This window comes from Octodon degus, unplaced genomic scaffold, assembly GCF_000260255.1.
Source record: "Octodon degus isolate 3935 unplaced genomic scaffold, OctDeg1.0 scaffold00022, whole genome shotgun sequence".
Lineage (NCBI taxonomy): Eukaryota > Metazoa > Chordata > Mammalia > Rodentia > Octodontidae > Octodon > Octodon degus.
Window position 1 is genome coordinate 15,378,310 of NW_004524598.1, and position 23,750 is coordinate 15,402,059.

The 23,750-nt window shown below is 40.7% G+C and overlaps 1 protein-coding gene across 3 annotated transcripts in view; it reads left to right on the forward strand.

Moving 5' to 3' along the window:
• Snap91 (synaptosome associated protein 91) overlaps positions 1–23,750 on the forward strand; it is a 137,393-nt gene that overhangs the window by 40,820 nt on the left and 72,823 nt on the right. For all 3 annotated transcript variants that reach the window (XM_023711957.1, XM_023711956.1, XM_023711958.1), the window contains 6 exons: positions 11,668–11,810; positions 12,823–12,898; positions 13,521–13,623; positions 15,535–15,628; positions 17,129–17,240; positions 22,924–23,030. In XM_023711957.1, the coding sequence (XP_023567725.1) occupies positions 11,668–11,810; positions 12,823–12,898; positions 13,521–13,623; positions 15,535–15,628; positions 17,129–17,240; positions 22,924–23,030 (635 nt within the window). The remainder of the gene's footprint in view (positions 1–11,667; positions 11,811–12,822; positions 12,899–13,520; positions 13,624–15,534; positions 15,629–17,128; positions 17,241–22,923; positions 23,031–23,750) is intronic.

A 23,750-nucleotide genomic window follows, 5' to 3' on the forward strand; every position in this document is an offset into this window, starting at 1 on the left:
GCTGCCATGGTGACTCTTCAAAATAAAAGTGTGTCGCATCACTCCCTGACCAAAACCCTCTAACGCTGGAAATGAGATAAGAAATCTTTCCTGTTGCTCATATACACGAGTGTCAGGAACCTGGTGAATTCTCCATGCTCCACTTCCCTTCTTGCGCTTCTCCAGTCATGCTGGCTTTATTTGCCACACTTCACCCCCACAAACAGGGTTTCACCATGTAGTTCAGGCTGGCCTTGAATTCACTGCGTATTCCGAATATGGATCCTCCTGCCTCAGCTTCTAGGTGCTAGGATTACATGAGTGCACCACCACCCCTGGCTAGCTACTGTTTTGTCTTGAACCTGCCAGACACATCTTCACTCCAGGGGCTTGGCACTTACCGTGTCCTCTGCCTGGAACGTATCTTCCCAAGATGATTGAATGGCTGAGTCTCTCTGTGCGCTTAGGTCTCTTCGAGTGTCATTTCCTTGGAGAGGCCTTTTCTGATCACCCAATCTACAACAGCATGGCCTGTCCGTTTGTCTGCCTGTCTAGATAGCCATCTACCGAGCCATTCATCCCTTTTCAAAATTCTTATCATTCTGTTTATCTCTGCTGACATTGTGCATCTGGTTTGTCTATGTCCTGCGTTAGAATCTAAGTTCTAAGAAAGCAGCGCTCACTGTTCTTTCTCTAGCTGATAAATCAGTGCCTGGCATGTAGCAGGCATCCTGTAAATACTTGTTAATTGGTAACAGTAAATTGGATGCCAGATGATGAATCTTGATAGCCGATAGGTGATTGTAATTCTGATTGGGCAGCCCGTGTGTCTATGTAGATGTGTATGCACGTAACCCTGACAGTGTATTGAGCTCTGTGCCACTTTGCTTACTTTACCTACTTTAATAAAACAGGTGCCAGATAGGCACTGTTACTGTTCCCATCCTAGTAGTGAAAAATGGAGATTCAGGAGGCCACTTTGCTCAGAGTCACACAGTTATTAAATAACATAAAGTGATTCAACTGGATCTGGTTCGGCTCTAAGACCTTTACTCAATAACTGTGTTAGCTATTACATCTCCTAATTTTGAATCTGCCAAAATTCTACTAGAAACAAACAGCATAAAAGAAAATTTGTGTGGTACATTTTAGATAAAAGAAGTTACCTAAGTATTTTATAAAATAGGTGGCACTAAAGATCACATGTATGCAACTAAATTAATCAATTTTATTGAGTAAAATAAGTGAGAAATTTCTAATGCCCTCATTTTGTATCTTTCTACTTAAAGAAAAATTTAAGAAAAGATACCGGCAGGTAAGTTCTGAAAATAAGTCTTAGTGGCACATTTACAAGCTGCTCGCCTATATCTCTTAAGCTACGAAATGCTTATTTCTTACCCCATCTCGCCCTGTCACCTCCTGCTAATGATCATCTCCTGAGGGCCTTGCTGTCCCTCCCTTTGCTGTTTTCTGTGTAGCTTTAAGCACCTTCTGCTCAGGCCTCAGGCTTCACCCCGCCTGAGTCCTCACTAGGTGACTTCATTTTGCCTAGGAGAACTCCACCAGCTCAGCCCCCAGGAATGGGCCCGGCCCTCCAGGACCTCTCCTCAGCCTCCCTTCTTTGGGGAAGTGAAGGTGCCTTGTTCTGAGTATTCTCCAGCCCCCACCTCAGTGTTGCCTCAGAACTTCTAAATGAAAATTTATAAAATTATTTTGCATTGTTATGTCTTCTGTCTACGTGGAAAAACTGCAGTAGTCTTCTAAATGTGATCTTTTCCGTTTTACCTTCTGTCTCCATACTAAAGACTTGATCAAATTATCTGCAGTCCTCCTCAAAAAGAAGTTGGCAGTCAGGTGGTTATAGGGTCCGAATAGCAGCTTCGAAGCACCTGGCTTTCTATTGACCTTTTGCTCACATCAGCTTCTTGAAGTCTGTCCTCCTGTCTTGGGCTTGCCGTGGGATAGCATGCTTGTCCCACACGTTCACTGAAGGAGCGGAGCCATATTTCTATTTTGTTTAATGTACATCTCTTCATGACATGACAAGAAGAAAAAAATGTTTTCTCAGTTGGCCCAGAAGACACTGATCATACCTAGCTACAACAAGAGTTCCCTCAATTCTGTTTTCTGAGGGTGCCAGTTCCTTTCATGAGCCCTCCACCCTCCTGGACCAGTCACTCCCCAAGGCACCAGCCCCTGGCACTATACATTGCAGGTTAGCATTTCAATAAGTGAATGTTAAACATCCGTAACCACCTGGTGCATACCAGATGGGAGGGAGAGAGGGAAGGAACAAATTTAAAGGAACCAGAGTCAGTAATTTTGCTTATGTGTTAGCTCATGTGACAAATAATCTGGTCTACTCTGTGATAGGACTGTTTAAAATTTACGTATTAACCTGTCATTGGATTTTGGTGCCATAATGGCTCGTAGGTTATATCAATTTGAGAAGAAGTTTCAGCTACTCAGCAGGGGGCCAGAGTGCTTACTTTGTAAGCAACCTCATTCTGTGCAAGAGAAGGGCCGGGGGATTGTGTGAGTGCTACACCCACCCCAAGGCAGGGAGCTTACAGTATAAGGGAGGAAAAGAGGCTGCTTCTCCCTCGCTTTTGCTTTTATTGTTTTTGCTGCCTTGTGCCACCTTGAAGCCCTGCCCCTGTGCCACGTGCCACCCTGCCTTGGAGCCAGCTGATGATGGACCGAAAGCTCCACACACTGTGAACTAAATAAACCTGGGCTTTCTTAATTCGGGGCGGCGGGTATTTTGTCTCAGCAAGGAGAGAAAAGTAACCAAGATGGGTGTATAGCATCATGACAGACTCATAGTATTAAACTTGATAAGAAATTATTAAATGGAATAGAGGGTGCTTTACTAAATAACAGTACATATAATAATGGAATAGAAAGTAGCTAAGCCTAATTTGTTGATTCAGTTGTATCCAGTAAGAGTTATTGAAACAAATTGGCCTCTAATATCTACCATTAATTTTAGCATAAAATTATTTTATATTGAAACATATATGAATCAGTAACAGCCATCTCAAATTATTAAGTACTTTTTTCTGCCTCTAGGGCTATGTTAGGTACCAAAGATGAAAAGATGCAGATATGACCTTATTCTTACCTGTTGGGCCTGGAGCTCCAGTGGACGGTGGGCATATGTAAACTCGCAGCTGTATATGTGTTTAATAAAGACCACAACAGAGGTGTATAAAGTATGGATTATCCCATGTGACAGTGTCTGTCCTGTAAGGGGTAGTGTTATCCTCATTGTTAGTCAAGAACAGTGAGCAGCCTCACCTGTCCTTGCGCAGCGGGCTGGGGTGAGCTGGGTCCCTTCTCCCAGTCCAGTGTCCTTCATTGTGCGCTGTGGGAGAGCGGGTGTGAGCCTCTTCTCAACTTGAAGGCAGAGAAAAGACATGGTAGAGCGCATCATATTTGAGACTGACCCTCGGAAGTAAGATGGCAGCAGGGTGATGGTGGAGCCCTTCGAGCCAGTGGGGTGTGCCCGTGGCCCACGTGCTAGGGCAGACCCGCAGAGCCCTCTCTGTCGAGCTTGCGCCAGGCCACCCCAGCATCGCCCGAGCTGCCAGGCATTGGGTTTAATTGCAGTGTTTGCACTTCGCAATAGAGAAGTGGGTTTTGGGTTGAAGTTTGGGCACCGGTCTCTGGAAGTTTTGCCGTCATTGGTCTGTCTAGGCAGGGAGAGTAGCATGAAGAGGGATCAGAATAATTTTGTTGAAACACAATGTTTGGCAAAGTAAAGATTAGGAATGTACTGGAGTCTTCTAATGAAAGGCCTGTTCTCACAGTAAAGTATAATGTATGAACCTTACACTTAAGGTATAAGTAAAGGCCTTGTTCTGAAGGTGTAAGTATAAGGTACCAGATGCGTACTGGAGGTATTCGCGTCTAGTTCAGGGGGCAGCAGGAGGCCCCAGGAACTCCGATCAGAAGCATACTCCGGCGCTTTTTCTTCAGCTCTGTCCAGTCATGCTTGAGGTGATCCAGAGATGAGATTATACAGCAGTCCAAGCAAGAGGTAACAAGGGCCCTGTCGTGAGCTAATTTTCACATAGTTTAAGTGGTCTTACATAGTACTAGAAGTAGATTTTGAAAGACATTTCGGTTTGTTCCTACTTCCTTAAATTAGTAACGATTACTTTTTTTATGTTATTTAGTACAGGGGCTACAGGGGCTCATGGCGCAGATCCGGATCGTAGTGATCCTCCTGTTTCAGCCTCCCCAACTCTGGAATTACAGGCGCGCACCACCATGCCCAGTCTCCATCGCCGTCTCGGCATGCCCCGGGGGCGGGCCCGGCACTTCAGGCCGGGGCTCAAACCCCAGTCCCTGCGTCTGCCTAAGCAGGTGCTTTAGTCTGCTGAGCTATCTATCCAGTAACAATTACTTACAACTCCTAAAAGTTAAGTTGTTTTCCCATTTAAATTTTTTTTTTTTTAATCCCATTCAGGTTTTCTAAGATAAATTTTTCAATTGCTTAAAACAAAAAGAGAAACTTACACTTTGGGGCAAGATGGACTAACAATATTTTACTCTCCTATTTGAAATATCTCAAAAACTAAATAAATGTGTATTAAATAACATCATTAGTCATTAGGGAAATGCAAAGAAAAACCTTATAATATATTACAATTTACCTGTCAGACACAAAGAAAATTTAAAAAGACATAGTCTTGGGAAAGATGTGCAGCAATTGCAGCGTGCATGCATAGTGCTGGCGGGAACGTAAGGTGGTGTAAACATTTTGGCAATAGTTTAACCCCAAAATAACTCAGGATATTCCTAGGCAATAACTCACGGGATAATAATGAATATGTATATTTACATGCAAATGACTCTGTATAAGTGCACACATCAACTCTGTGTATAACAGCCAAAACTGAAATCCCCCGTGTTTATTACGGGGTAAGAGAATGAGTGGCGTTGGCACGCGTGTTAGTAGAATACACCTCAGGCATAGGAAGGTATAAACTGTTGACACGTGCAGTAACAATGAATCTCGAAATAATGATGTTGAATGAAAGAGACCAGACCTCTTCCTCACCAGAGCAAACAGATTTCTCCTCATGTAAACTTTAGAAATCGCAAAGTAATTTGTACTGACAGAAAACTTGTAGCTGCTAAAGCTCAGGTAGGAAGGAGACTAGGAAGGGGCAGGCAAGAAGGACTAGAAGAATGAGGAACCATTGGGTGTGGTGAGTGTGTTCATTATTTTGATTTTGGTGATAATTTTATAAACTCATCTTTGTCTAAGCTTATTCAGTAGTTTACTTTAAACATGCACTATTTCTGTGTAAGCTATATTTTAGTAAAGCTATTTTCTTAGCTGTCAAAAAGTTACCGGCTATATCTTCCAAAGTTCAACTAAAACTTTGAATTCTAAGGACTTAAAACATGACAGATGTAGAATATTTGTACTCAGTTTTCAAGCATCTTTTTCCTCCATGTTTGTAGCTATAGTTTTTTGTTTAACTTTTTTTTTTAATTTTATGTATTTTGTTCAGGGTCTCACTACACAGCTTAACTGGTAGTGATCCTCCTGTTTTCAGCCTCCCCAGTGTTGGGATTACAAGTGTGTGCCACCACGCCCTGTCTGATTGGCCAGCTCAGGGTGCCCAGGGCAGAGTTGTTGTGGCATGTGGTGCCTGGGACCAAACATGGGTCCTTGCCCTTGCCTAGGTAGGCACTTAGTCCGATGAGCTACCTCCAAGGCCCAGTTTTTGTTTAATGTTTTAAAAAATTCTCAAAATAGAAACCAGTTTATTTGGTGAGGAAGTGGGACAATACAAACAAAATCTACTAGCGAGAACATAAATGCGTGGGATCACTTTTATAAAACCATTTTAAGATTAAAGATGTGCCTACCTTACAACTGGGAAATTCTCTGTCTAGGTGTATATGAAAACAGCAGCTGTCAAACTGGCTTCAGGAGTCCTTCGTGTAGTAACTGTGAGCTCCTTCAGGTGTCCTTCGGAGAGTTTTTGTTTATGGGAGGTATTTACTGTCTTAGAAATTAAAACAGGAAATAAGATGCCATCTCACCCCAGAAAGAATGGCTGTCATAAAGAAATCACCCAACAACAAATACTGGAGAGGCTGTGGGGAAAAAGGAACCCTTCTCCGCTGCTGGTGGGAATGTAGACTGGTGCAACCATTATGGAAATCAGTGTGAAGACGCCACAAAAAACTAGGACTGGAAATCCCTTTCAAACCAGCAACTCCCCTACTGGGAACTTTCCTGGAGGAACTGAAAACGTCGTATCATAATAATATATGTGCACCCATGTTCATTGCAGCACAATTTGTGACAGCCAAATCTGGGAAACAACCAAGATGCCCGTCACATGAGGAATGGATGAAAAAGATGCGGTATTTTTACACAATGGAGTATTACTCAGCTATAAAGAATGATAAACTCGAAGCCTTTATATTTAGTGGATGCCACTTGAAGATATACTCATAAGTGAAGTAAACCAGACCCAAATGTGTAAATATCATATAGTCTTCCTAATGTAAGAACTCAAAAGAAGAAATAATAATTGAAAGGTTAAAAAACACAGGAAATAAGAATATTCCTTTAAATAAGGATACTAAATCTATTGACTTGTTAACACAAGTAAAGTTTTATAGATGATATTATTCCAGATGTAAAAAATAGGAAGAAAGTAGTATTTTATATTTTCACAAATCTCTTTAATGTCTTACCCAGTAGAAAACTGATGTTCATACCTATTTCTGTATTACATCTGTTGGGATATATTATTTTATTTGAGGTATATAAATAAAATTTGGCTTCATAAAGATATGTAGCGGGAAAATAAAGACTCTTTTAAATAGCCTTTTTTTAAAAATTTTTATTTGTGTGTGTGTGTGTGTGTGTGTGTGGCCAGCTCAGCCCACCAGGGGGCGGGACTGGCTGGCATGTGGTGCTGGGGGATTGAACCACGGTCCCTGTGCTTTGCTTAGCTTAGCTTGTAAGCTAAGTAGGTGCTTTAGACCACTGAGCCATCTCACCAGCCCCTTAAATAGCCTTTTTAAAAGAAACTTTTGCATGTTTTTCTTTGTTACTACACAACTTCCAAGTAGTAGTTTCTTAAATTAAATTGATGTGTTAAATCTCAACACTTACGTTATATTAAAGTTTATTGGTCTGCCTTGTGCTTTTTTTTCTTTGAACTTTAAATGGATCTTTTACTAACATTATGCACTAGTCATTTAGGAAATATTCACATCTTTTAAATGTTGATACAATACATTACATAATTATGAATAAATTGCATTCATGAATGCCACCAGTAGTATCAGAGAAGTCAGCATAAATGACAAAGCTGTCAAGCCTATGTGGCAGAATGTGTGAAAATTCTAGTTTTCATATAAAAGATCAAATTCTGTCATTGGCAACCAGTACTGTCAATTTTTTTTTTTTAAAGATACAAGCTGACTTTCCTTATTTCTGAGAAAGTAACTGCTGTTCAATACCATCTCTAAATCATCATAATTGAAAGTCTGTCAAGCGGTTTTTTCAAGTTAAAATCTTGGTCCAGGGAAACAAAATACTTCACACAATGGTTCAGTCACACAATTACCTTCTCTTGAGATGGCCACTGGTCTTTGTTAAGTGTCACCAATTCTTTTTAGATGCAGTCAGCAGACCTTCTCTATGAAGGCCCATTCACCTCTCTGTCAAAGCCCAGTACTTTAGGCTTTGTGGATCACTGAATTGAGCTTGAGCCGAGTATTAACAATTGTTCTGCTACCTTGTCGTAGTATGAACTCAGCCTTGGACAGCAACATGGCTCTGTTCCAGTAAAATTTTACAAAAATAGAAATCAAGGCAGATTTTCCCACAAGGCTGTAGTTTGTCAATCCCTGACATAGAACAGTAAAAAGGTAAGTATAATAGCCAGGCACACGCCAGTACTCCTAGCTATTCATAAGGCTGAAGCAGGAGAATCCCTTGAGCCTGGGAGTTGCCCACAGTCTGAGCAACATAGCAGAACCAATCTCTCAAAAAGATTAAGTTTAAGATGTAAGGAAATTAATACATTTTTCTGCTTCATCAACACATTCTTCTCAGAAGAATAGCGTGTGACTCTCCCTCTGAGAGTAACCTTGGCTTGGCACCTGAGCCCTGAGCCCTGGAATGTGGAGCTCATCTAACCCCTCAGTTTTCCGATAAGTTATGTCTACTTCTATTGTCAACATCACCTCTTTTAGGCACTTTCCTGAGCTCAAAAATGTTTAAATGTTCCCCCCCCCCTTTTTTTTTAACAGTAAAAAGCCTTTCCTTTGCCCATTTATTCCTTATGTCCAGTGAGCCTGAGCTTTGGACCCTCCCTGCCAAATGTTGTAGCAATCTCTACTCACATATTCTGCTCTTACAATCTGGCTTACTGGGACCTGCTGTAGACTTGACCCTTGCAGCCACTAATTGTTTCTCGAAATTTTTGGAGTTCTTAATTGGTGCCACTGCTTCACTTTCCTGGAACTCCCTATACTTTTCCTTACACTCACTTCCCTTGCATCTGTATCTTAAATGATGAACTTTCCTAACTTTGATTCTTATGTACACCTGCAATTCTCATTTTTCCTTGAATAATACTCGCATTGCCTCTTCGAAATGCATAGTCTCAATTTCTGTTTAATTCTGTATTACTCTCAACTTTCTCTCTAGGCCCAATGTCTCTCGAGAGCTTTAAAACCCATTTTCAGTCCTCCGCCAGACATCTCAGTTTGAATCTCTAACCGCTCTTTCCATTTTATGATTTCTAAGACAGTTTGCTTCTCTCTTTAAACCAGCTCTCCTCCAATTTCAGTAAATGGCATTACTGACACCCCAGAGCAGGAGTCTGGAATTGTTCGCCATTTCTTTTTCTCTTTGCCTCTGGCGTGTGCTTGCCTGCCTGCAGATCTTCTCAACGGTTCTTGGTGTGTTTCTGCTTCTTCCTTTGTCTCCGCCGATCCTCGGTGCGTGTTCAGTGGTGCGGCTTTGGGTCATCTCTTGATTCCAGCCGCACTGTCCAGCCTCCTGCTTTGCTTTCTCTCACCAGCCGTTTCCGGGTAATGGTGATGGTTCCGTGTCTTTGCCTTTATTGTACTTGGCAGGTAATATTTAGAAGTCACTAAAAGGGACTTTCTTTCGTCCATAGGATAAAACCCAGACTCTTTAGTGTCTGAGCCAGCTTGCTGGCTGGGCCTTCATTCCGCAGTGTAAGTCCCACTCGTCACCCGGCCACACAGACCCAGTCCTCAGACCACCACCGCGCTCGCTCGGGGACGCGGACCCCTGAAAGCATCAGCACTTTCCCATCTGTCAAAAATGCCTTTGTGCTCCACTCCCTCTCAGCTTTCTATCTGCGTGCGTTCTTTCCTCATAACCCCATTATACTCTAGATTCTACCTACTCTGTTCAGACATTTGCAGCCCATAAAATGTTCTGAAAGGCAGTAATTATTACCCCCATTTCAAATATGAATGCCTGAGTGAAATGATTTGCCCAGAATTACACATCTGACCGGCGCTGAGCTGGGCTCTGAACTTAGATTTTTTAGTCTGTCATTTGCCTTAATTTACTGATCTCCTATAAGATTCCCCTGTTATGTGAGCATATATATTTCCTCTACACTGAACAACATAGTGAGACTCTGTATCAAAAAAGAATTGACCAGAGAGATAGCTCAGCAGAATAAGCACTTACCTGGCAAGCGCAATCCCTGGCACCGAAAAAAAAAAAAAAAAAAAAAAAGAATTGAGCACATAGAGTGAAGATCTGAGGATAAATGAGTCACTTGTAGGAAACTGGATGCATCTAGAGACCATGACAGTAAGTGAAGTCAGACACTCAGCTTAAATATCGAGTGGCTTCTCTCACTGAGAAGCCCCAAATAAAAGATGGATAATAAGGAGACAGAAGCAGAGATTTTTTGTAAATGTAAGGACTAAGAGATGGAGGGAGGGAAGGGGAATAAAGGGGAATAAGAAAAGAAGGCATTGTAGGTACGTGCACCGACTCCCCGCGAGGAATGGAATCACGGTGTGCTATAAACAAGGACTGATAAAACATAAAAGTTGAAAAGAAGATCTAATGAAATGAATGCTCATGAGTTCATCAGAAGAATATCTGTCTCCATTCTTCTCTGTATCTCCAAAGCCGAGTGAATAGATGAATGAATAGAAACACTTTTGACTAACCCAGAATTTCAGATATACAACAGCCTCATGATGATGTTTCAGAACAGGGTATTATAGTGATTTTTTCTCTTACAAAAAACTGTGTCTTGTACGTGTTGCTCCACAGCATGCATTCTGCCCAGGAGTCTGAAGCGTTGCACAAGAAACAGGCTTTGGTGTGAGTGGCCGGGTCCACCTTCAGCCAGCTTTGGTGTGGTGGGAGCCCGTCTCGCGTGAGCAGCCAGCAGGAACAGCACAGCCCTGGTTTCACAGCAGAGGGAGGGCACATGGGGCTGCATTTGAGAAGGCCCCCAGGAAAGCTTTCCTGAAGGATGAACAGGATTGCAGTAGAGGACATTCTTGGGGAAATGTGTTGGTGGGGGGAGGGGGACGATGGCTGAAATTTGAAATAAAGTAAGAAATCAGTCTAGTTTTTTTTTTTTTAATTCAGAACTTACTGATTTTTTTATGCCTACTTGGTAAGAGCTCTTTCGGTAATGGATTGTCACTTTTTAAACCATTGATTGTGACATAGGGAAATGCAGAAAGCAGATGTACCGCTTAATGATTATGGGGGGGGGGGCTTTGAATGAGGAAGGAAGTGATGGTTTTGTCTCTGCCTTTGCTGCATTAGATGTCCGAATAGCTCGTGTGGCACCCATGGCTCTCTAGGTTAGGTGTAGCCTGCAGCATCTGCTGTCCTGAAGAGGTCAGCCTGCACTGTGAGAAGCGCTCAAGTCTGTACTGCCCAGCGTGGCGCAGCCTCTGTTCCTGAGCACATGACCATTAGCTGAGCTAGCTGTCTGACACTAAGCACTTTGTGAATGAACCCTGAGCACCTTCTGTTGACTGTGTTTGTGCCACACCCTATACCTGCACCTCATTCATATGCAGGTGGACAGGGAACACATTTTAAATGTTTGCTCTCTTCTGAGTTCAGCTCAAATCGTGATAGTTTAATGTATGCATGATGTTCAGTTTAGCTTTATTTAATGGGACTCTCTCATTGTTTGCACTCGTTCTGTCACGCACAAACGTATTTATTGGCACTCTTGCAAGTTAAAATCCAAGAAAGTTAGGCTTTTTAATCATGTTCCAAAGGTACATTTATGTATTTTCCTTCAAATGGTGTATAAGTGTCTATGTGTTTGTGGAATTGTGCTTGGATCAGTATCAAAGATTAACATGAGGTTTAGATCTGGATTTTATGATTTCAAAAAACAGTATCAGCATCAACAAACAAAATTCAGAAAAGAACACAGAAGAGAACTGATTGAAGAAAATAAAGTCAAGAACAAATCAATACATTGTGTAAATTATTTGGTATATAAATATGTAAAAATATTGCGGTTGAATTTTTTTTTAGATGAGCACTCACCAGAGTAATTTGGAAGCCACTGTAAAGAAAAGAGGATTAAATGTTTAAAGTGTGAAGTGAAGCTTTGAGTGAAATTTTGCAAGTGGCGGTTACTTCCGTATCTCCTGTTTTCCCAGATCTGATCCAGGCTACCAACGAGACCAACGTTAATATCCCTCAGATGGCGGACACACTGTTTGAGCGGGCAACCAACAGTAGCTGGGTGGTGGTATTTAAAGCACTAGTGACAACACATCATCTCATGGTGCATGGAAACGAGGTAAGCTAAGTGAATGTAACTGGGGTAATGGAGGTGTGCATGGAAGAATGTGGCGATGACGTGGGGCTCTTCTGACTTTCACTAAGCAGGAGAAAAAAAAGAAATCTGCAATTCAAAATCAGCTGCAGTATAATTTTCATCCTTTGTTTAGGTATCTTTTAAAATAAATTTTTAGTTTTTGTCTTAGAGATATAGAAGTATTACACATTACTGATGCCTAAAACATACATAGATATAATAAAACGCGTAAAACATGTGCCATATAATCAACCTGTTAATAAAAGTGTTAGAGGAAAGGAACCCTAAAGTCATTTTTCCATAGGAAATGTTCTTCATGCCTCTGAATGAAAATTGCTTTCATAAATATTTCATTTTGAAGAGCATTGATAGGGCCAGCCAGATAGCTCAGCAGACTAAGGTGCCTACTTAGGAAGGCGTGGGTACAGGATGCAACCCCCAACATGTCATGCTGGCCCTGCCCCCGGGGCGCACTGAGACAGCAGATGAGCCTCGGGTGTGGTGGCGAGCGCCTGTAATCCAGCGCTTAGGAGGCTGAAAACAGGAGGATCAGGATGAGTCCGATCTGTGCAGTGAGACCCTGTACATGCTGTACCAAAATACATTAAAAGTATTGATAAAATTATTTTTATGTGGAATATTTACTGAATCATATTGAATATAGTTTTTCTTACATACAGAAATAAAAGCTCAGGGCCTGGGAAGATAGCTCAGTAGAATAAGCACTTGCCTGGCAAGTACAGGGTCCTGAGTTCAATTCCCAGTACCTAAAAAAAAAAAAAAAAAAAAAAAAAAAAGCTGATACAGTTTAATTCTAATTAAAAATTAGTCTGAGTTTTGCCTCCTTCCTGGGGAATTCAGCAAAATAGAAATCTTTATAACTAAATAGAAGAGATTGCAATAAAAATTTATAAAAATTTCCCTTCAATGTCAGCAATAATTTAAAAGTATGATTTGAAAATAGGAGTATTTAATTCTAACTTTTGTTTTTCAGAGATTTATTCAGTATTTGGCCTCTAGAAATACACTGTTCAATCTCAGCAATTTTTTGGACAAAAGTGGATCTCATGGTGAGAATATGAAAACTTTTGTGCATTTATGTACATATTTTTGCTAATACCTTATGTTTTAATGGATGGTTATTAATCCAAAATCATTTCACTGATACCTCTAGACTCAGCGTATGAAACATTAAATGGTATTCACATTTTCAGTGTTCACTTTTAAAAGTAACAGTGGGTATGCTAGTCTCACTGTTTAGGAAGGTGAGGAAATGATCAAGATGCCCTTCAAATCTTAAATGATTCCAGTATTACAGAAATTTTTCTTCTGAATTAATAGAATTTGAGTCACTTGTTCATCCGTCGTGTTTGCTGGTCGTCTGTTACATGTAGGGTGATCACACCCCGCGAACAGCCTGCCGCCGGGTGGCTGTTGCTGTGTGTGACACAGATTTTCATTTGAAACTGGAACTACTCATGATAATTAGAAAAGAGTTGCTGTACAAGGAGTAGCAGGAGGTGTCTCATGCCAAACGCATTTTCTCATAGAAGGAGAATTTTAAATGAACCCTGCAGATACACTTGTTGACCTTATCCTAGAAATGTATACGTTTGAAGGGTTAGAAGAAAAATAGGGCTATGCAAAAGGTGACTGAAGTATTTTATCCATTTTTTCCCTCCTCTTTCTCAGGCTATGACATGTCTACCTTCATAAGGCGCTATAGTAGATATTTGAATGAAAAGGCCTTTTCTTACAGACAGATGGCATTTGATTTTGCCCGAGTAAAGAAAGGGTGAGTTTTTCTATTTTTGTGTGTTTACATGAGCAGCATAGTTCCCAAGACATACTTGATTTATTTTAACTAAGCTGACTAATTTTCATCATGAAGCCTGTTTATGATCACCTGAAGAAGCAGCTAAATAACTAGTATGTTAGAAGTTAGCCTTAAGGTTGTAATATATATTATTTTACTTACATCTTCATGCAGAAATATCTGATTTGCTGCTTAGTATGTACATGGTATAAGATTAAGGATATTTTTGGCTGGGGAGATAGCTTGGCTGTCTAAGCACTGCCTGGAAAATGCAAGGACCTAGATTTGATCCCTGATACCACATGCCATGCCAGCCCCAGAACCAGGGTCACCATGCCACCCGCCGAAATCAGGAGTGGCACATGCTTGTAATCTCAGCACTGGGGAGGCTGAGACGTGAAGGTGACTAAGAGTCCAAGCTGTGTAGTGAGACCCTGTACCAAGTGAATAAGTATATACATAAATACATATATACATACCTAGAAAAGTATGAAATATCAATAAATTTTTTTAGTTAATATGAAATTCTTAAGTATCTAAATGTCTTTAAGAGAGAGATTACTGACATAGCTCATTTGGCAGCTGTAGGTGACAATACTTATTTCAGTGTGTTTGAGGTGAAAATGAACTTATATGTATGGTGGTCTTTATTTGAGAGCCGGCGTGTCCTAGGAAACACATGTATGTCATAATCCAATTTTAATTATTAATACCAACAGCTGATTAAGAAAGCTTCGTTGACACAGAAACACTTGAATTGTAACCCATGGCAACCGTTTACTTCCTTTGAAATAGATATTTGAGTCAAGTCAAAATTATTCACCCAGAAGTCTGAGCAGATCATTTAACTGTTCCTAACTTGAGCTAAGGACAAGGTATTGTTGGAGCTTTAATATTTTAGTTTTAAGAATCCAAAAGAAAACATATAACTATCTTTATAATAGTTGACCTAACCTTAGCTCTGAACTATTTTTTTCATTATGGCAATGAAAATATCAACTTTGGTGTTCAAAACAGTTCAGTTTTTAATGAGTGAATACACCATAGAATTTTTTTTCTTTCATCTCCTTCTCACTAGAGCTCACTCTAGGTCTTACACCTCCTTCTGACTTCTTGCATGGCCTGAGGCACCTGTTTTGGTGCTCCCAGCTGTATTGTGGCCTTTTCAAAATAGATGTATGGCCTGCACCCGTATAGGACATTTAAGAACACTGTGGCTTCCCCACTACTACGGTGGGAGAGACCCCAGCATTTGCCATTATCACCCTGCTCACATCACCTGGGTACTTTTCTCAGTTACAGCAACACTGCTTGCTCCTGACCATCACTGTTTGCAGCAGCTCCTTTAGAGGCCCGGCTGGTCCCTCTGATGCTTTCTCAGCGCCAGCTCTCACTCGACATCCTGCACCTAAGTTCTCACCTCCGTTTGGCCCAGCCTGTCCATTTCAAGATGTATTTTTCTTTACTTGATTGTGAATATCCTAAACTGTACTCCCAGTCCTACAGGTCTCAGAGACTTCCAAGACCTGTTTTCTCTTTCTCACAAAAGAAAAATTGCCTTTTCAGAAAACTTTTATTTCTGCCACTTTCCTCCTATTTCAGGTTTTAAAAATCCATTCAGAAATTCAGCTGGCCCGCGCTGTCCAGGCTGTGGCGCCTTCTTTCTGAGGACAGTGTGGCTGGCCAGCACTGCCCTTGTGGTAGAGGAATGGGACGCACAGGCGGGAGGGACAGAGGCATGAGGAACGGCCACAGCCTCTCCGTGTTTGTAGTGGTTCTGCAAGGTTAATGAGCAAACTGGGAAGAGGCCCCGCTTAGGACAGTACATGTGGTACTGGATTTTCCATATACAAGGAAGTTTAATCCTTTTCTTTTTAAAAACTATTCCAGGGCTGATGGGGTAATGAGGACAATGGCTCCCGAAAAGCTACTAAAGAGTATGCCCATACTGCAGGGACAGATTGACGCACTGCTTGAATTTGACGTATGTATCTCATCGAAAAGTGTTTCTTGGGCAGGGAGACAGTTCAGCGGTATAAACGCTTGTCTTGCAAGGTCCCAAGTTCAATCCCTGGTACTAGAGGGAAAAAAAAAGTGTTTCTCCCTTAGCCAGTGTTGTCTTTGCCTTGAAGCTGAGCTCTAGGCAAGTCCAGAGGGTCCTCGGGAAGCGGCTTGAGATCGCCCTCCAATACTTAGTTCATACTGCTGTGATCATAGAGATGATTGAGGTTTCCCCAGATTTTGAAGGAGTTTGCCGGGGTTTTACTTGAGTTACAGAAAAATATGACTGCTGAGCTCTTGGAAACTTGCATTCTGAGTGGGATGGCGGCCGCGTGATGGGCTCAACCAGTGAGATGTCTGCGTGAGGCGTGCGCAGGCAGGAAGGGAGCCTGGCCTTGTTCTCTGTGGGATTCCTGCATGACGCGCTCCCCTGAAGATAGTTATTTTTGTTTTATTTCCAATAACTCTGAGTCCTTCTTGGCAGTATTAGGATGATTTGTCTGTTAACGTCACATCTGTGGCCTGGGGAGATAGCTCCCCAGTCTAATTGGGAGCTCCCTGTTTTACGGTTTATATCTGCATGTGAATTTGACAGTTAGCTCACAATTAAAAGTTTGAAAATCTGACTCATGAAAGTGTTGTTTGACATGTAGGAAAATTCTTAACTCGCATTGTCAGCTTTTCTGTATTTTCGTGGTTGCCTAAAAAACTTTCCTCAAATATTAGTAGCTTAAAGTCTGTGTTAAGATTAGTGTGTTAGTCTATAATTGAGGCCTGTAACACCTAAGTTCTGTGAAATTTCAGTAAAATCAGCAAATCATCTTACTGTTCTTTTGACAGATTTTACAGTAAACACATTATTAGATCTCTGTAATTGCTTCTCTTAATTTTTTCTTTTTATTCATATGTTTTAATTTACTTTCCCTGCCCTTAGTAGGCTTCTTCTTAAAGGAAGCATGTTATATAGAGGACAAAAAAAAGCAACCTGAGGAGTTGTGAAAAAGGATCGGGGAGTGGGGAGACGTTATTCTTTTCTGTGCCGCCAGCAGTGTGTCTGTGACAGTATATGGGCAAATGACTGCTAGTCTTAGGAAGTGTTTTAAATGGAGCTGAGTAAGATACTTTCTGTGCTGTCTTCCTCGCGGAGAACTCTGGGTGCTGCGGAGACTGACCCCTTTGACAGAGACGTTAGGTAGGGAAATGGAAAAGCTGTAGTCATGGAAGACTAAATGTCGCAAGCGGGATTTGGGTGCCCTGTGTACCACTGGTCAAATGTGTATGTCTTTTAATTGGTAGTCTAACTTTATTGACTTGCAAACCACATTTGCAGTCCATCTTTTGACATCCTTTGGTTGCTAAAAGAGTTACCCAACATGGGTAGAATATGAATTTTTTTAGTCATTATTTGAGACATTTTAGTATGATTTGAGAAAATACTGATTTGATGATATGCAACTAACATTCAAGTTTTGTCTTTTCCTAGGTGCACCCAAATGAACTAACAAATGGTGTCATAAATGCTGCATTTATGCTTCTCTTCAAAGATCTCATCAAACTTTTCGCTTGCTACAATGATGGCGTTATTAACTTACTCGGTAGGTGGAACTACAAAAGGGATGGGCACTGTGGCGCACCACTGTGGCCACAGGTACTTCAGAGCTCTGAGGCAGGAGGGTTGCTCTTGGCCAGGAGTTCCGAGTTACCTGAGCAACATAGTGAGACACCATCTCTTAACACACATATACATCCACAAAGCAGTAGAAGAATATAAGAATTGAAGGCAAAAGTAGGAACGCAGAACATGGACAACAAAACAACAGAAAGAAATATGGCAGGTAGTAATCTAAATTAATGTGCTAGTATTGCATAGTGTATCTATAATCACTTAAAACCTGAGTGTTTTTAATGCACTAATTAAAAGACAGATTGTCAGAATGGATCAAAACAAAGTAAGTTCAGGTATATGGTGATTATAGGAAATCCACTTTATAAAGACTAATACAAACTAAAGTAAATGCATGGAGAAAATCATCCCATTGTAACAATAAAGAATGTATAGGAGTAGCTATATTAATTTTAGGCAGGAAACAAAAAAGTTACCTTACTGGGCTCCCTGAGGCTCATTGGAATTGCTGTATTTTGACGTAATTGACAATGAGAAGAAGATACAGGGAGCAGAGTATAGCTTAGGAGGAGAAACTTATTTCCTCATGAAATAAGAGTTAATGTGATCTCCAAGTGATGCAGGACCAGCCTCTTCAGACAGGAGGAAAATCTTGTGGGAAGGGAAACTTACTTTTGCTTGAATCTTCCCAAAGGTCTCCCCTTCCCAGTTTTCTTTTCTGAATAAATGCCTCCCTCTCACAGAGGAGACCTGTGAGCCTCTAACTAGAACTTCCCTTCCTATGCTAAAATTGAGCGACACATAATATCAGACTATCTGAAGTTTAGCTATGAGAACTCTGTGGCTACAAGAGCTAAGGTTACTTTAGGGCAGTCTTACAGTGCCATAGTTTGCCTTGAGCCAATAATTAAAATCCTGTGTTTTCTTTTCTGAACTCTAGTGGAGACAAAGCAGCCACCCCTCCACAATTCTGCTTGCCTGTCCTCATTGTGGTGTTCTAAGCCATAGTTTGATAAGCTTTGTCTCAGGTACTCATTTTAGAAAAGCTTAGGTGGTAATTTACATAACTGTCTTGCTCCAGTATAATATAGACTACGAGGATCCCGTATTTCAGCACAGATGGTGATTTAGACCTGTGCGAGACCTAGATGATGGCTTTTGCCTCAGTTTTACCTTCTAGGTCTCGCACAGGTCTAAATCCAGAACGCTGGCGTCACATGAATTCAGAAGCAGGAAGGGGCGCTGGCTGGGGCCTCATCAGCCTCACACACGGCACCCTCCGACGTTTTGTCTTTACTGGGCAAAGCTTCCTGCCCTTAACGTGGAGTGCAAACTTAAGTAGATTCTTATTTCAGGTCCTGCACTTTTTTTTTTATTTTATTGAGAAACAAATAGCAATGAGACAGTTTCAAAATCAATAGGACAGTTTCAATGATTAATACATTGCCTATTGTTGTCTTCGTAGTGGTTATTTATAGTACAAGATGCAGACATGATATCCTGTCCAAACACTATGAGTGCAAATCTTTCTTCTCATTGAATTAAGAGAAAGTAGCTGTATATCTATCCTATTTGGTATATACAGATACAAAATGGTCCTTCATTTGTATCCCCTCTTTTGTTTAGTTTTGTCAGAGATGGGTATTCTGTTGCCATTTAAATATTACAGGTGTGTGAATTCAGCAAAATAATCTAATATCAGGAGGCCAGATAGGACGTTTTCCCTATCTCCTTTACTAACTAACCTTAGCCTTTGTTCCTGCTCATAAATGTCAGCTTTTGCTGAAGTGCTCCTTGTTGGCATCTGCTTTTCTGCTTTTTCTGTCTGCAGTGATACCTTAGTTCATGAACTTAATTTTTTTCCACAGTTCTGGTCCCAAACTGAATTGGATGAGAATCAAATCTAATTTCTCTATAAGGACAACATTGAGCCTAACCACTGAACATGATTCTGTTCTCATCCAATTTGGTTTATAGCCAGAAACAAGGACAGAGTTAAGGCTGTGGGAAGGGGCACCGCTGTATTCTTCATCGGAAGAAAACTGTCATTTCCATATCATGAGCCCCAAATCTGCTATTTCAGGTCTTACTTTTTCCCCTAAACTTCAATTTTGCATTTTTATTAATTTTGTAGGCATTTGTATCTAGATACTGTGTTCTTACCTAAAACATCAGAACCTTTAAAACTGAATTCTTGAACCCTTCTTAATGTCCTTATTTCTGTTGGTGTATCCCTAGTCCTTTAATCCTGAGACCTCAGTTATCTTGGAGTTACTCATCTTCTGAAATCCACAGCTGGTCAGAAACGAAGTTCTGTTCGTTTATTCTCGTACTCTCGCCTTGTCTTATTCCCACTGCTACCCAGAGTCTCTCACTTAGCAACTAAACGGGTCCCGTCCTGCGGTTCTTTTCCATCATCGAGCGGTGAAGCGCTCCGCCGCCGTACTCCCCCTTTATGTTGACTTCACAGGTAGATGGTATTAAGACTGCAGTTTCTTTTTATGTTAAAAGAAATGTTGTTTAAATTTAATTTGAAAATGATAGTCTGCTGGCTAAGTCAGGAGCAGAAGAGAAAGAGAATCACACCCTTTCGTACTAAAGACTGTTCAAAGGACCGAGGGCGTGCGCGCTCTCGTCTTGCAGCATTCCCATGCTCAGTTTCATTTGGTATTTTTGTCAGAGTTGCTCTTGCTGTAGTTGCAGTCTAGAAGTGTTAAGATGTGTGGTGTGGGGCTGGGGAGATGTCTCAATGGAATAATCGCTTCCCTGGCAAGCGCAAGGGCCTGAGTTCAATCCCCGGTTCCACCAAAAAAATTAAAAAATAAAAAATAAAAAGATGTGTGGTGAACGTGTGTGGACTTCATACAGGAAAGGTGAACATTATGCATTGAGAATGTGAACGACATAAGGGAATCGAGAGAGGGGATGTAGGAGTAGGGGACGAAAATAAGGAATTAAGATGTTACACGTATGGACTGGTTCCCCGCCATGAATATAAACACGAAAGAAGATAGTATGCTGATGATTTTGAGGCAGGGTTTTTGTTTACTAGATGGTGTTGGGAGTTAACCTTCTAACTATGTTGCAAGTTAGTTTTAACAAAGGGCTTCCTAGCGGATTCTTTGTGTATTATTGGCATGGGCTTTAGTGCTACAGACTTCCACAAATGTTTCAGCACTGTAATGGGACTGATTTCCAAGTGACTGACTGGTGGTCCTTAGTAATACACCACGTGGAAAATCTCAGTTTGTCTTTCAGGGATAAGAGTCCTTTTCAGTTGATGTATCTCTTAATCCTTTGCAAATTAATACAGTACCAAGGTGCAGACAAGAATTTACTATAATTTAACAAATACTCATGTTACATCAGATGTGATCACACCAAAGACAAAAAAAAATCAACATAGGTTATCTTGGTATGAAAGAAAGGCTCAGACTCATTTTGAGATGTCATTTCTAGACCCCGCCCAGGTCTCTGAAGGACAGCAAAACTCACAGCTTGCATGTATCAGTAAAAATGGCTCGCGCAGCCTTTGTGCGTCATTACCATCGTTACAGAAACAATTATGAGATTAAAACCTGAAGCCATAGTGATTGAATGCCTTTTGTTGGTGAATCCCAAATTACCATGAGAAATACAGACATCCAAATGAGACAGAGACAAAGTGCCTGAAATTCCGCTGCCTTTGTTCGGAAGGAAAGTTGAGATTATGCAGTTTGATTTCTCTTCTTGTTATTGCTAAAGACCTGACACAAAGAACTAAACCTGGGTTATAGTAAAAGAAGTAATTCAGATCTTTAACGGAAATTGTTTATGGGAAGATGTTGATCCAGAAAGAAAGAAAAGTACGTTTTGTTGCAATGTCTTTATTTTTAACTTTTTAGACTAAAAATGCTTTCTTTGCCTGTGGTATCATCGTGATTGTATTGGTAGCATTAGAAAATGACATATAGGTATAGTAACTGTCCTCAGACGTGGCCACCTCCACTCTCTGTTTTCTCTAAAACACTAACAAGTGGAAAACAGCAGAGTACGGGTGTCTGTTTTCTTGATCTTTTTGCTTTCCTTAAATTCCCTGCAGGGGAGGTCTGCGTTAAAAGTAAAATTACCCAAAGACTGTCAACAGGAGGTAATGAGTGGCTGCCCTGGATAATTCGTTCTTTACATAATTAGATATTACTACTTTCCTTGAGAAAATTAAGAATACTCTTGAGGTAGTAAAATTATATGCTGAATGCCCTAAAGAACTCTCAAGTATGAGAGAATATAAGAGTAGCATGTATTTAACCCTGTGCAAATATAAAATAATACACTTATAAAGAGAGTGTTAGGCCTTCAGTTATAATCTAGATTGCTTAGAAGCTGTCGTAGACAGTGCTGTACTGTGCTACCATCTGCAGTGTCAAAAAATATTGACTAAATGATTTAATTATATTTTTTATTTTTTTTTATGTATTTAGTAAGAGTCTACAGGGTCTCACTACACAGATCGGACTCATAGTGATCCTCCTGTTTTCAGCCTTCCAAGCGCTGGGATTACAGGTGCACGCCGCCAATTAGCAGAACACTAATAAAATAATGATTTAAAAAAAAAATATATAGGGGAGAATTATTCTCTTGTTGCAATTACAAGTGGAGCTCTATATAGTACCTTCCTGACTGAATCCTGGTGAAGTGACCCTGTTTATCTGTCTGTAAAGCTAAAGATTGAAAAAGAGAGTAGGAATACAGTCTAGAAAGCCAACAGAGCTTGATAAGCCAAATACTTGTTTCATGAAACTCTACTTTCTTGTAACTAAAAGATATGTTACTATATAATGCTTGAAAGAAATAATGTTTGACCCAAAATAAGTATCAATGAAAAAAAATTAGAGAATTCTTTAGTTCAGAGACTAGTTTATTACATATAATATTGGTTTATAATGAGCTAATAAGAAAATAAGGACGCTGTAGAATGTAGTTGTGATGTTTTGAAGTTGATATCAGAAAGAATTTGGTGGTTTTCAGGACTAAATAATGGGATACGTTGTTGAATGCACACGTGACCTGTTCTGACAGTTCATGAATTCTGCTTTCTTTTCCATGATTTAAATCATTTCACCTGAGGCCAGTGGTTATTTGGGGCCAGGACGCATTTTTTCAGCTGCTCAGGGCCCCTCCTTGAGGTCCTTTAATACTTCATAGAGGTTGCTGTGCCCAAGTGTTTTGACTCAAACCTCAAGGTTCAAGTGATAATTTAAGTAGATTTAAGAATAAAATTTGTCGGCCTTGGGCATGTCTCTCTCACTGGAAAAGCCCTGCCCCCAGTTGATCTGAGGCGGCATCATTGTTGCCTGGGCCTGAGTGGAAAGTGAGCAGTGTTGCGATTTAAGTGTGGTATAGTCAACAGAGTCTGTCTAACCAAGACCAGGAGCAGAGGCCTCAACTTTTAGGCTGTTCTCTTCTTTTGGCACCTTTGGGTCCACTCAGAGGTATTGTCTGACACTGGTCTGGTTTGCGGAGCTACCCAGAGAAACACTGCTCCTGAATCATTTCTGTGGTACTGGAAAAATAAAGCTGTAAGAAACCTAGGGTAGGGGTCAGGGTTAGGGTTAATACAGGTTTAGACTAAACTAGAATACTTTTCAAATCGCTTATCATTTTGTCTCTTCTAGAAAAGTTTTTTGAAATGAAGAAAGGACAATGTAAAGATGCTCTAGAAATTTACAAACGATTTCTAACTAGAATGACACGAGTGTCTGAATTTCTCAAGGTTGCTGAGGTGAGTAGCCTTAAGCTTTGTTGGAAATGTAATTTAATTTTAAGACTGTTGGCTCGTGCATCTGTAGTGTGTAATGAAGTATAGAGCCTGGCAAGACATCTGCCACGGAGTGACAGCATCTCAGATTCAGAGGAGGCCTTAGCAGTCATCTCACTTCTCTCCCAGTCAAGTGCTCGTTCTACAGTCAGATGGAAGCTTCCCAGACAGTATATAAGATGCTGGTGGCTCTGCGAGGTGCTACATTCCTCCATCCTCCCTGACGGCTCTTTCTAATTCTAGGAAAGTACTTCCTTCTTTACTGAACTAAATATTTGCCTTTAAAAATTCTTAACGTATAATCATAAATTCTTATCATTTCTGCATTGTCGTCAGTGATTTCAGCACAATGCACAGTAAAAATATAGTTTATTTTATAAAGTCTATAAATTATTTCTGAGTTATTTATACTTAATAACTGCATAACAGTACAGGTAGTGTTCCTGAGGTTATCTGAAAGTTGAGGTCTTTCATGTAAAATCCAACTATTGGTTCATTCTAGTATCGGAAATTTTTGATGTGGTTACTGCATTGCTTCGGCAAGAGGACTCGTGAGGCTTTATATAGCCACAAAGTGAGTGCTACAGACGTGGTGGAGAGTGCTGTGAGGCAGGTTCTGAGGCCCGGCAGCAGCGTGGACAAGGGACGTTCGTGTCATATGCAGGCCGCTTTATCATCTTGAGA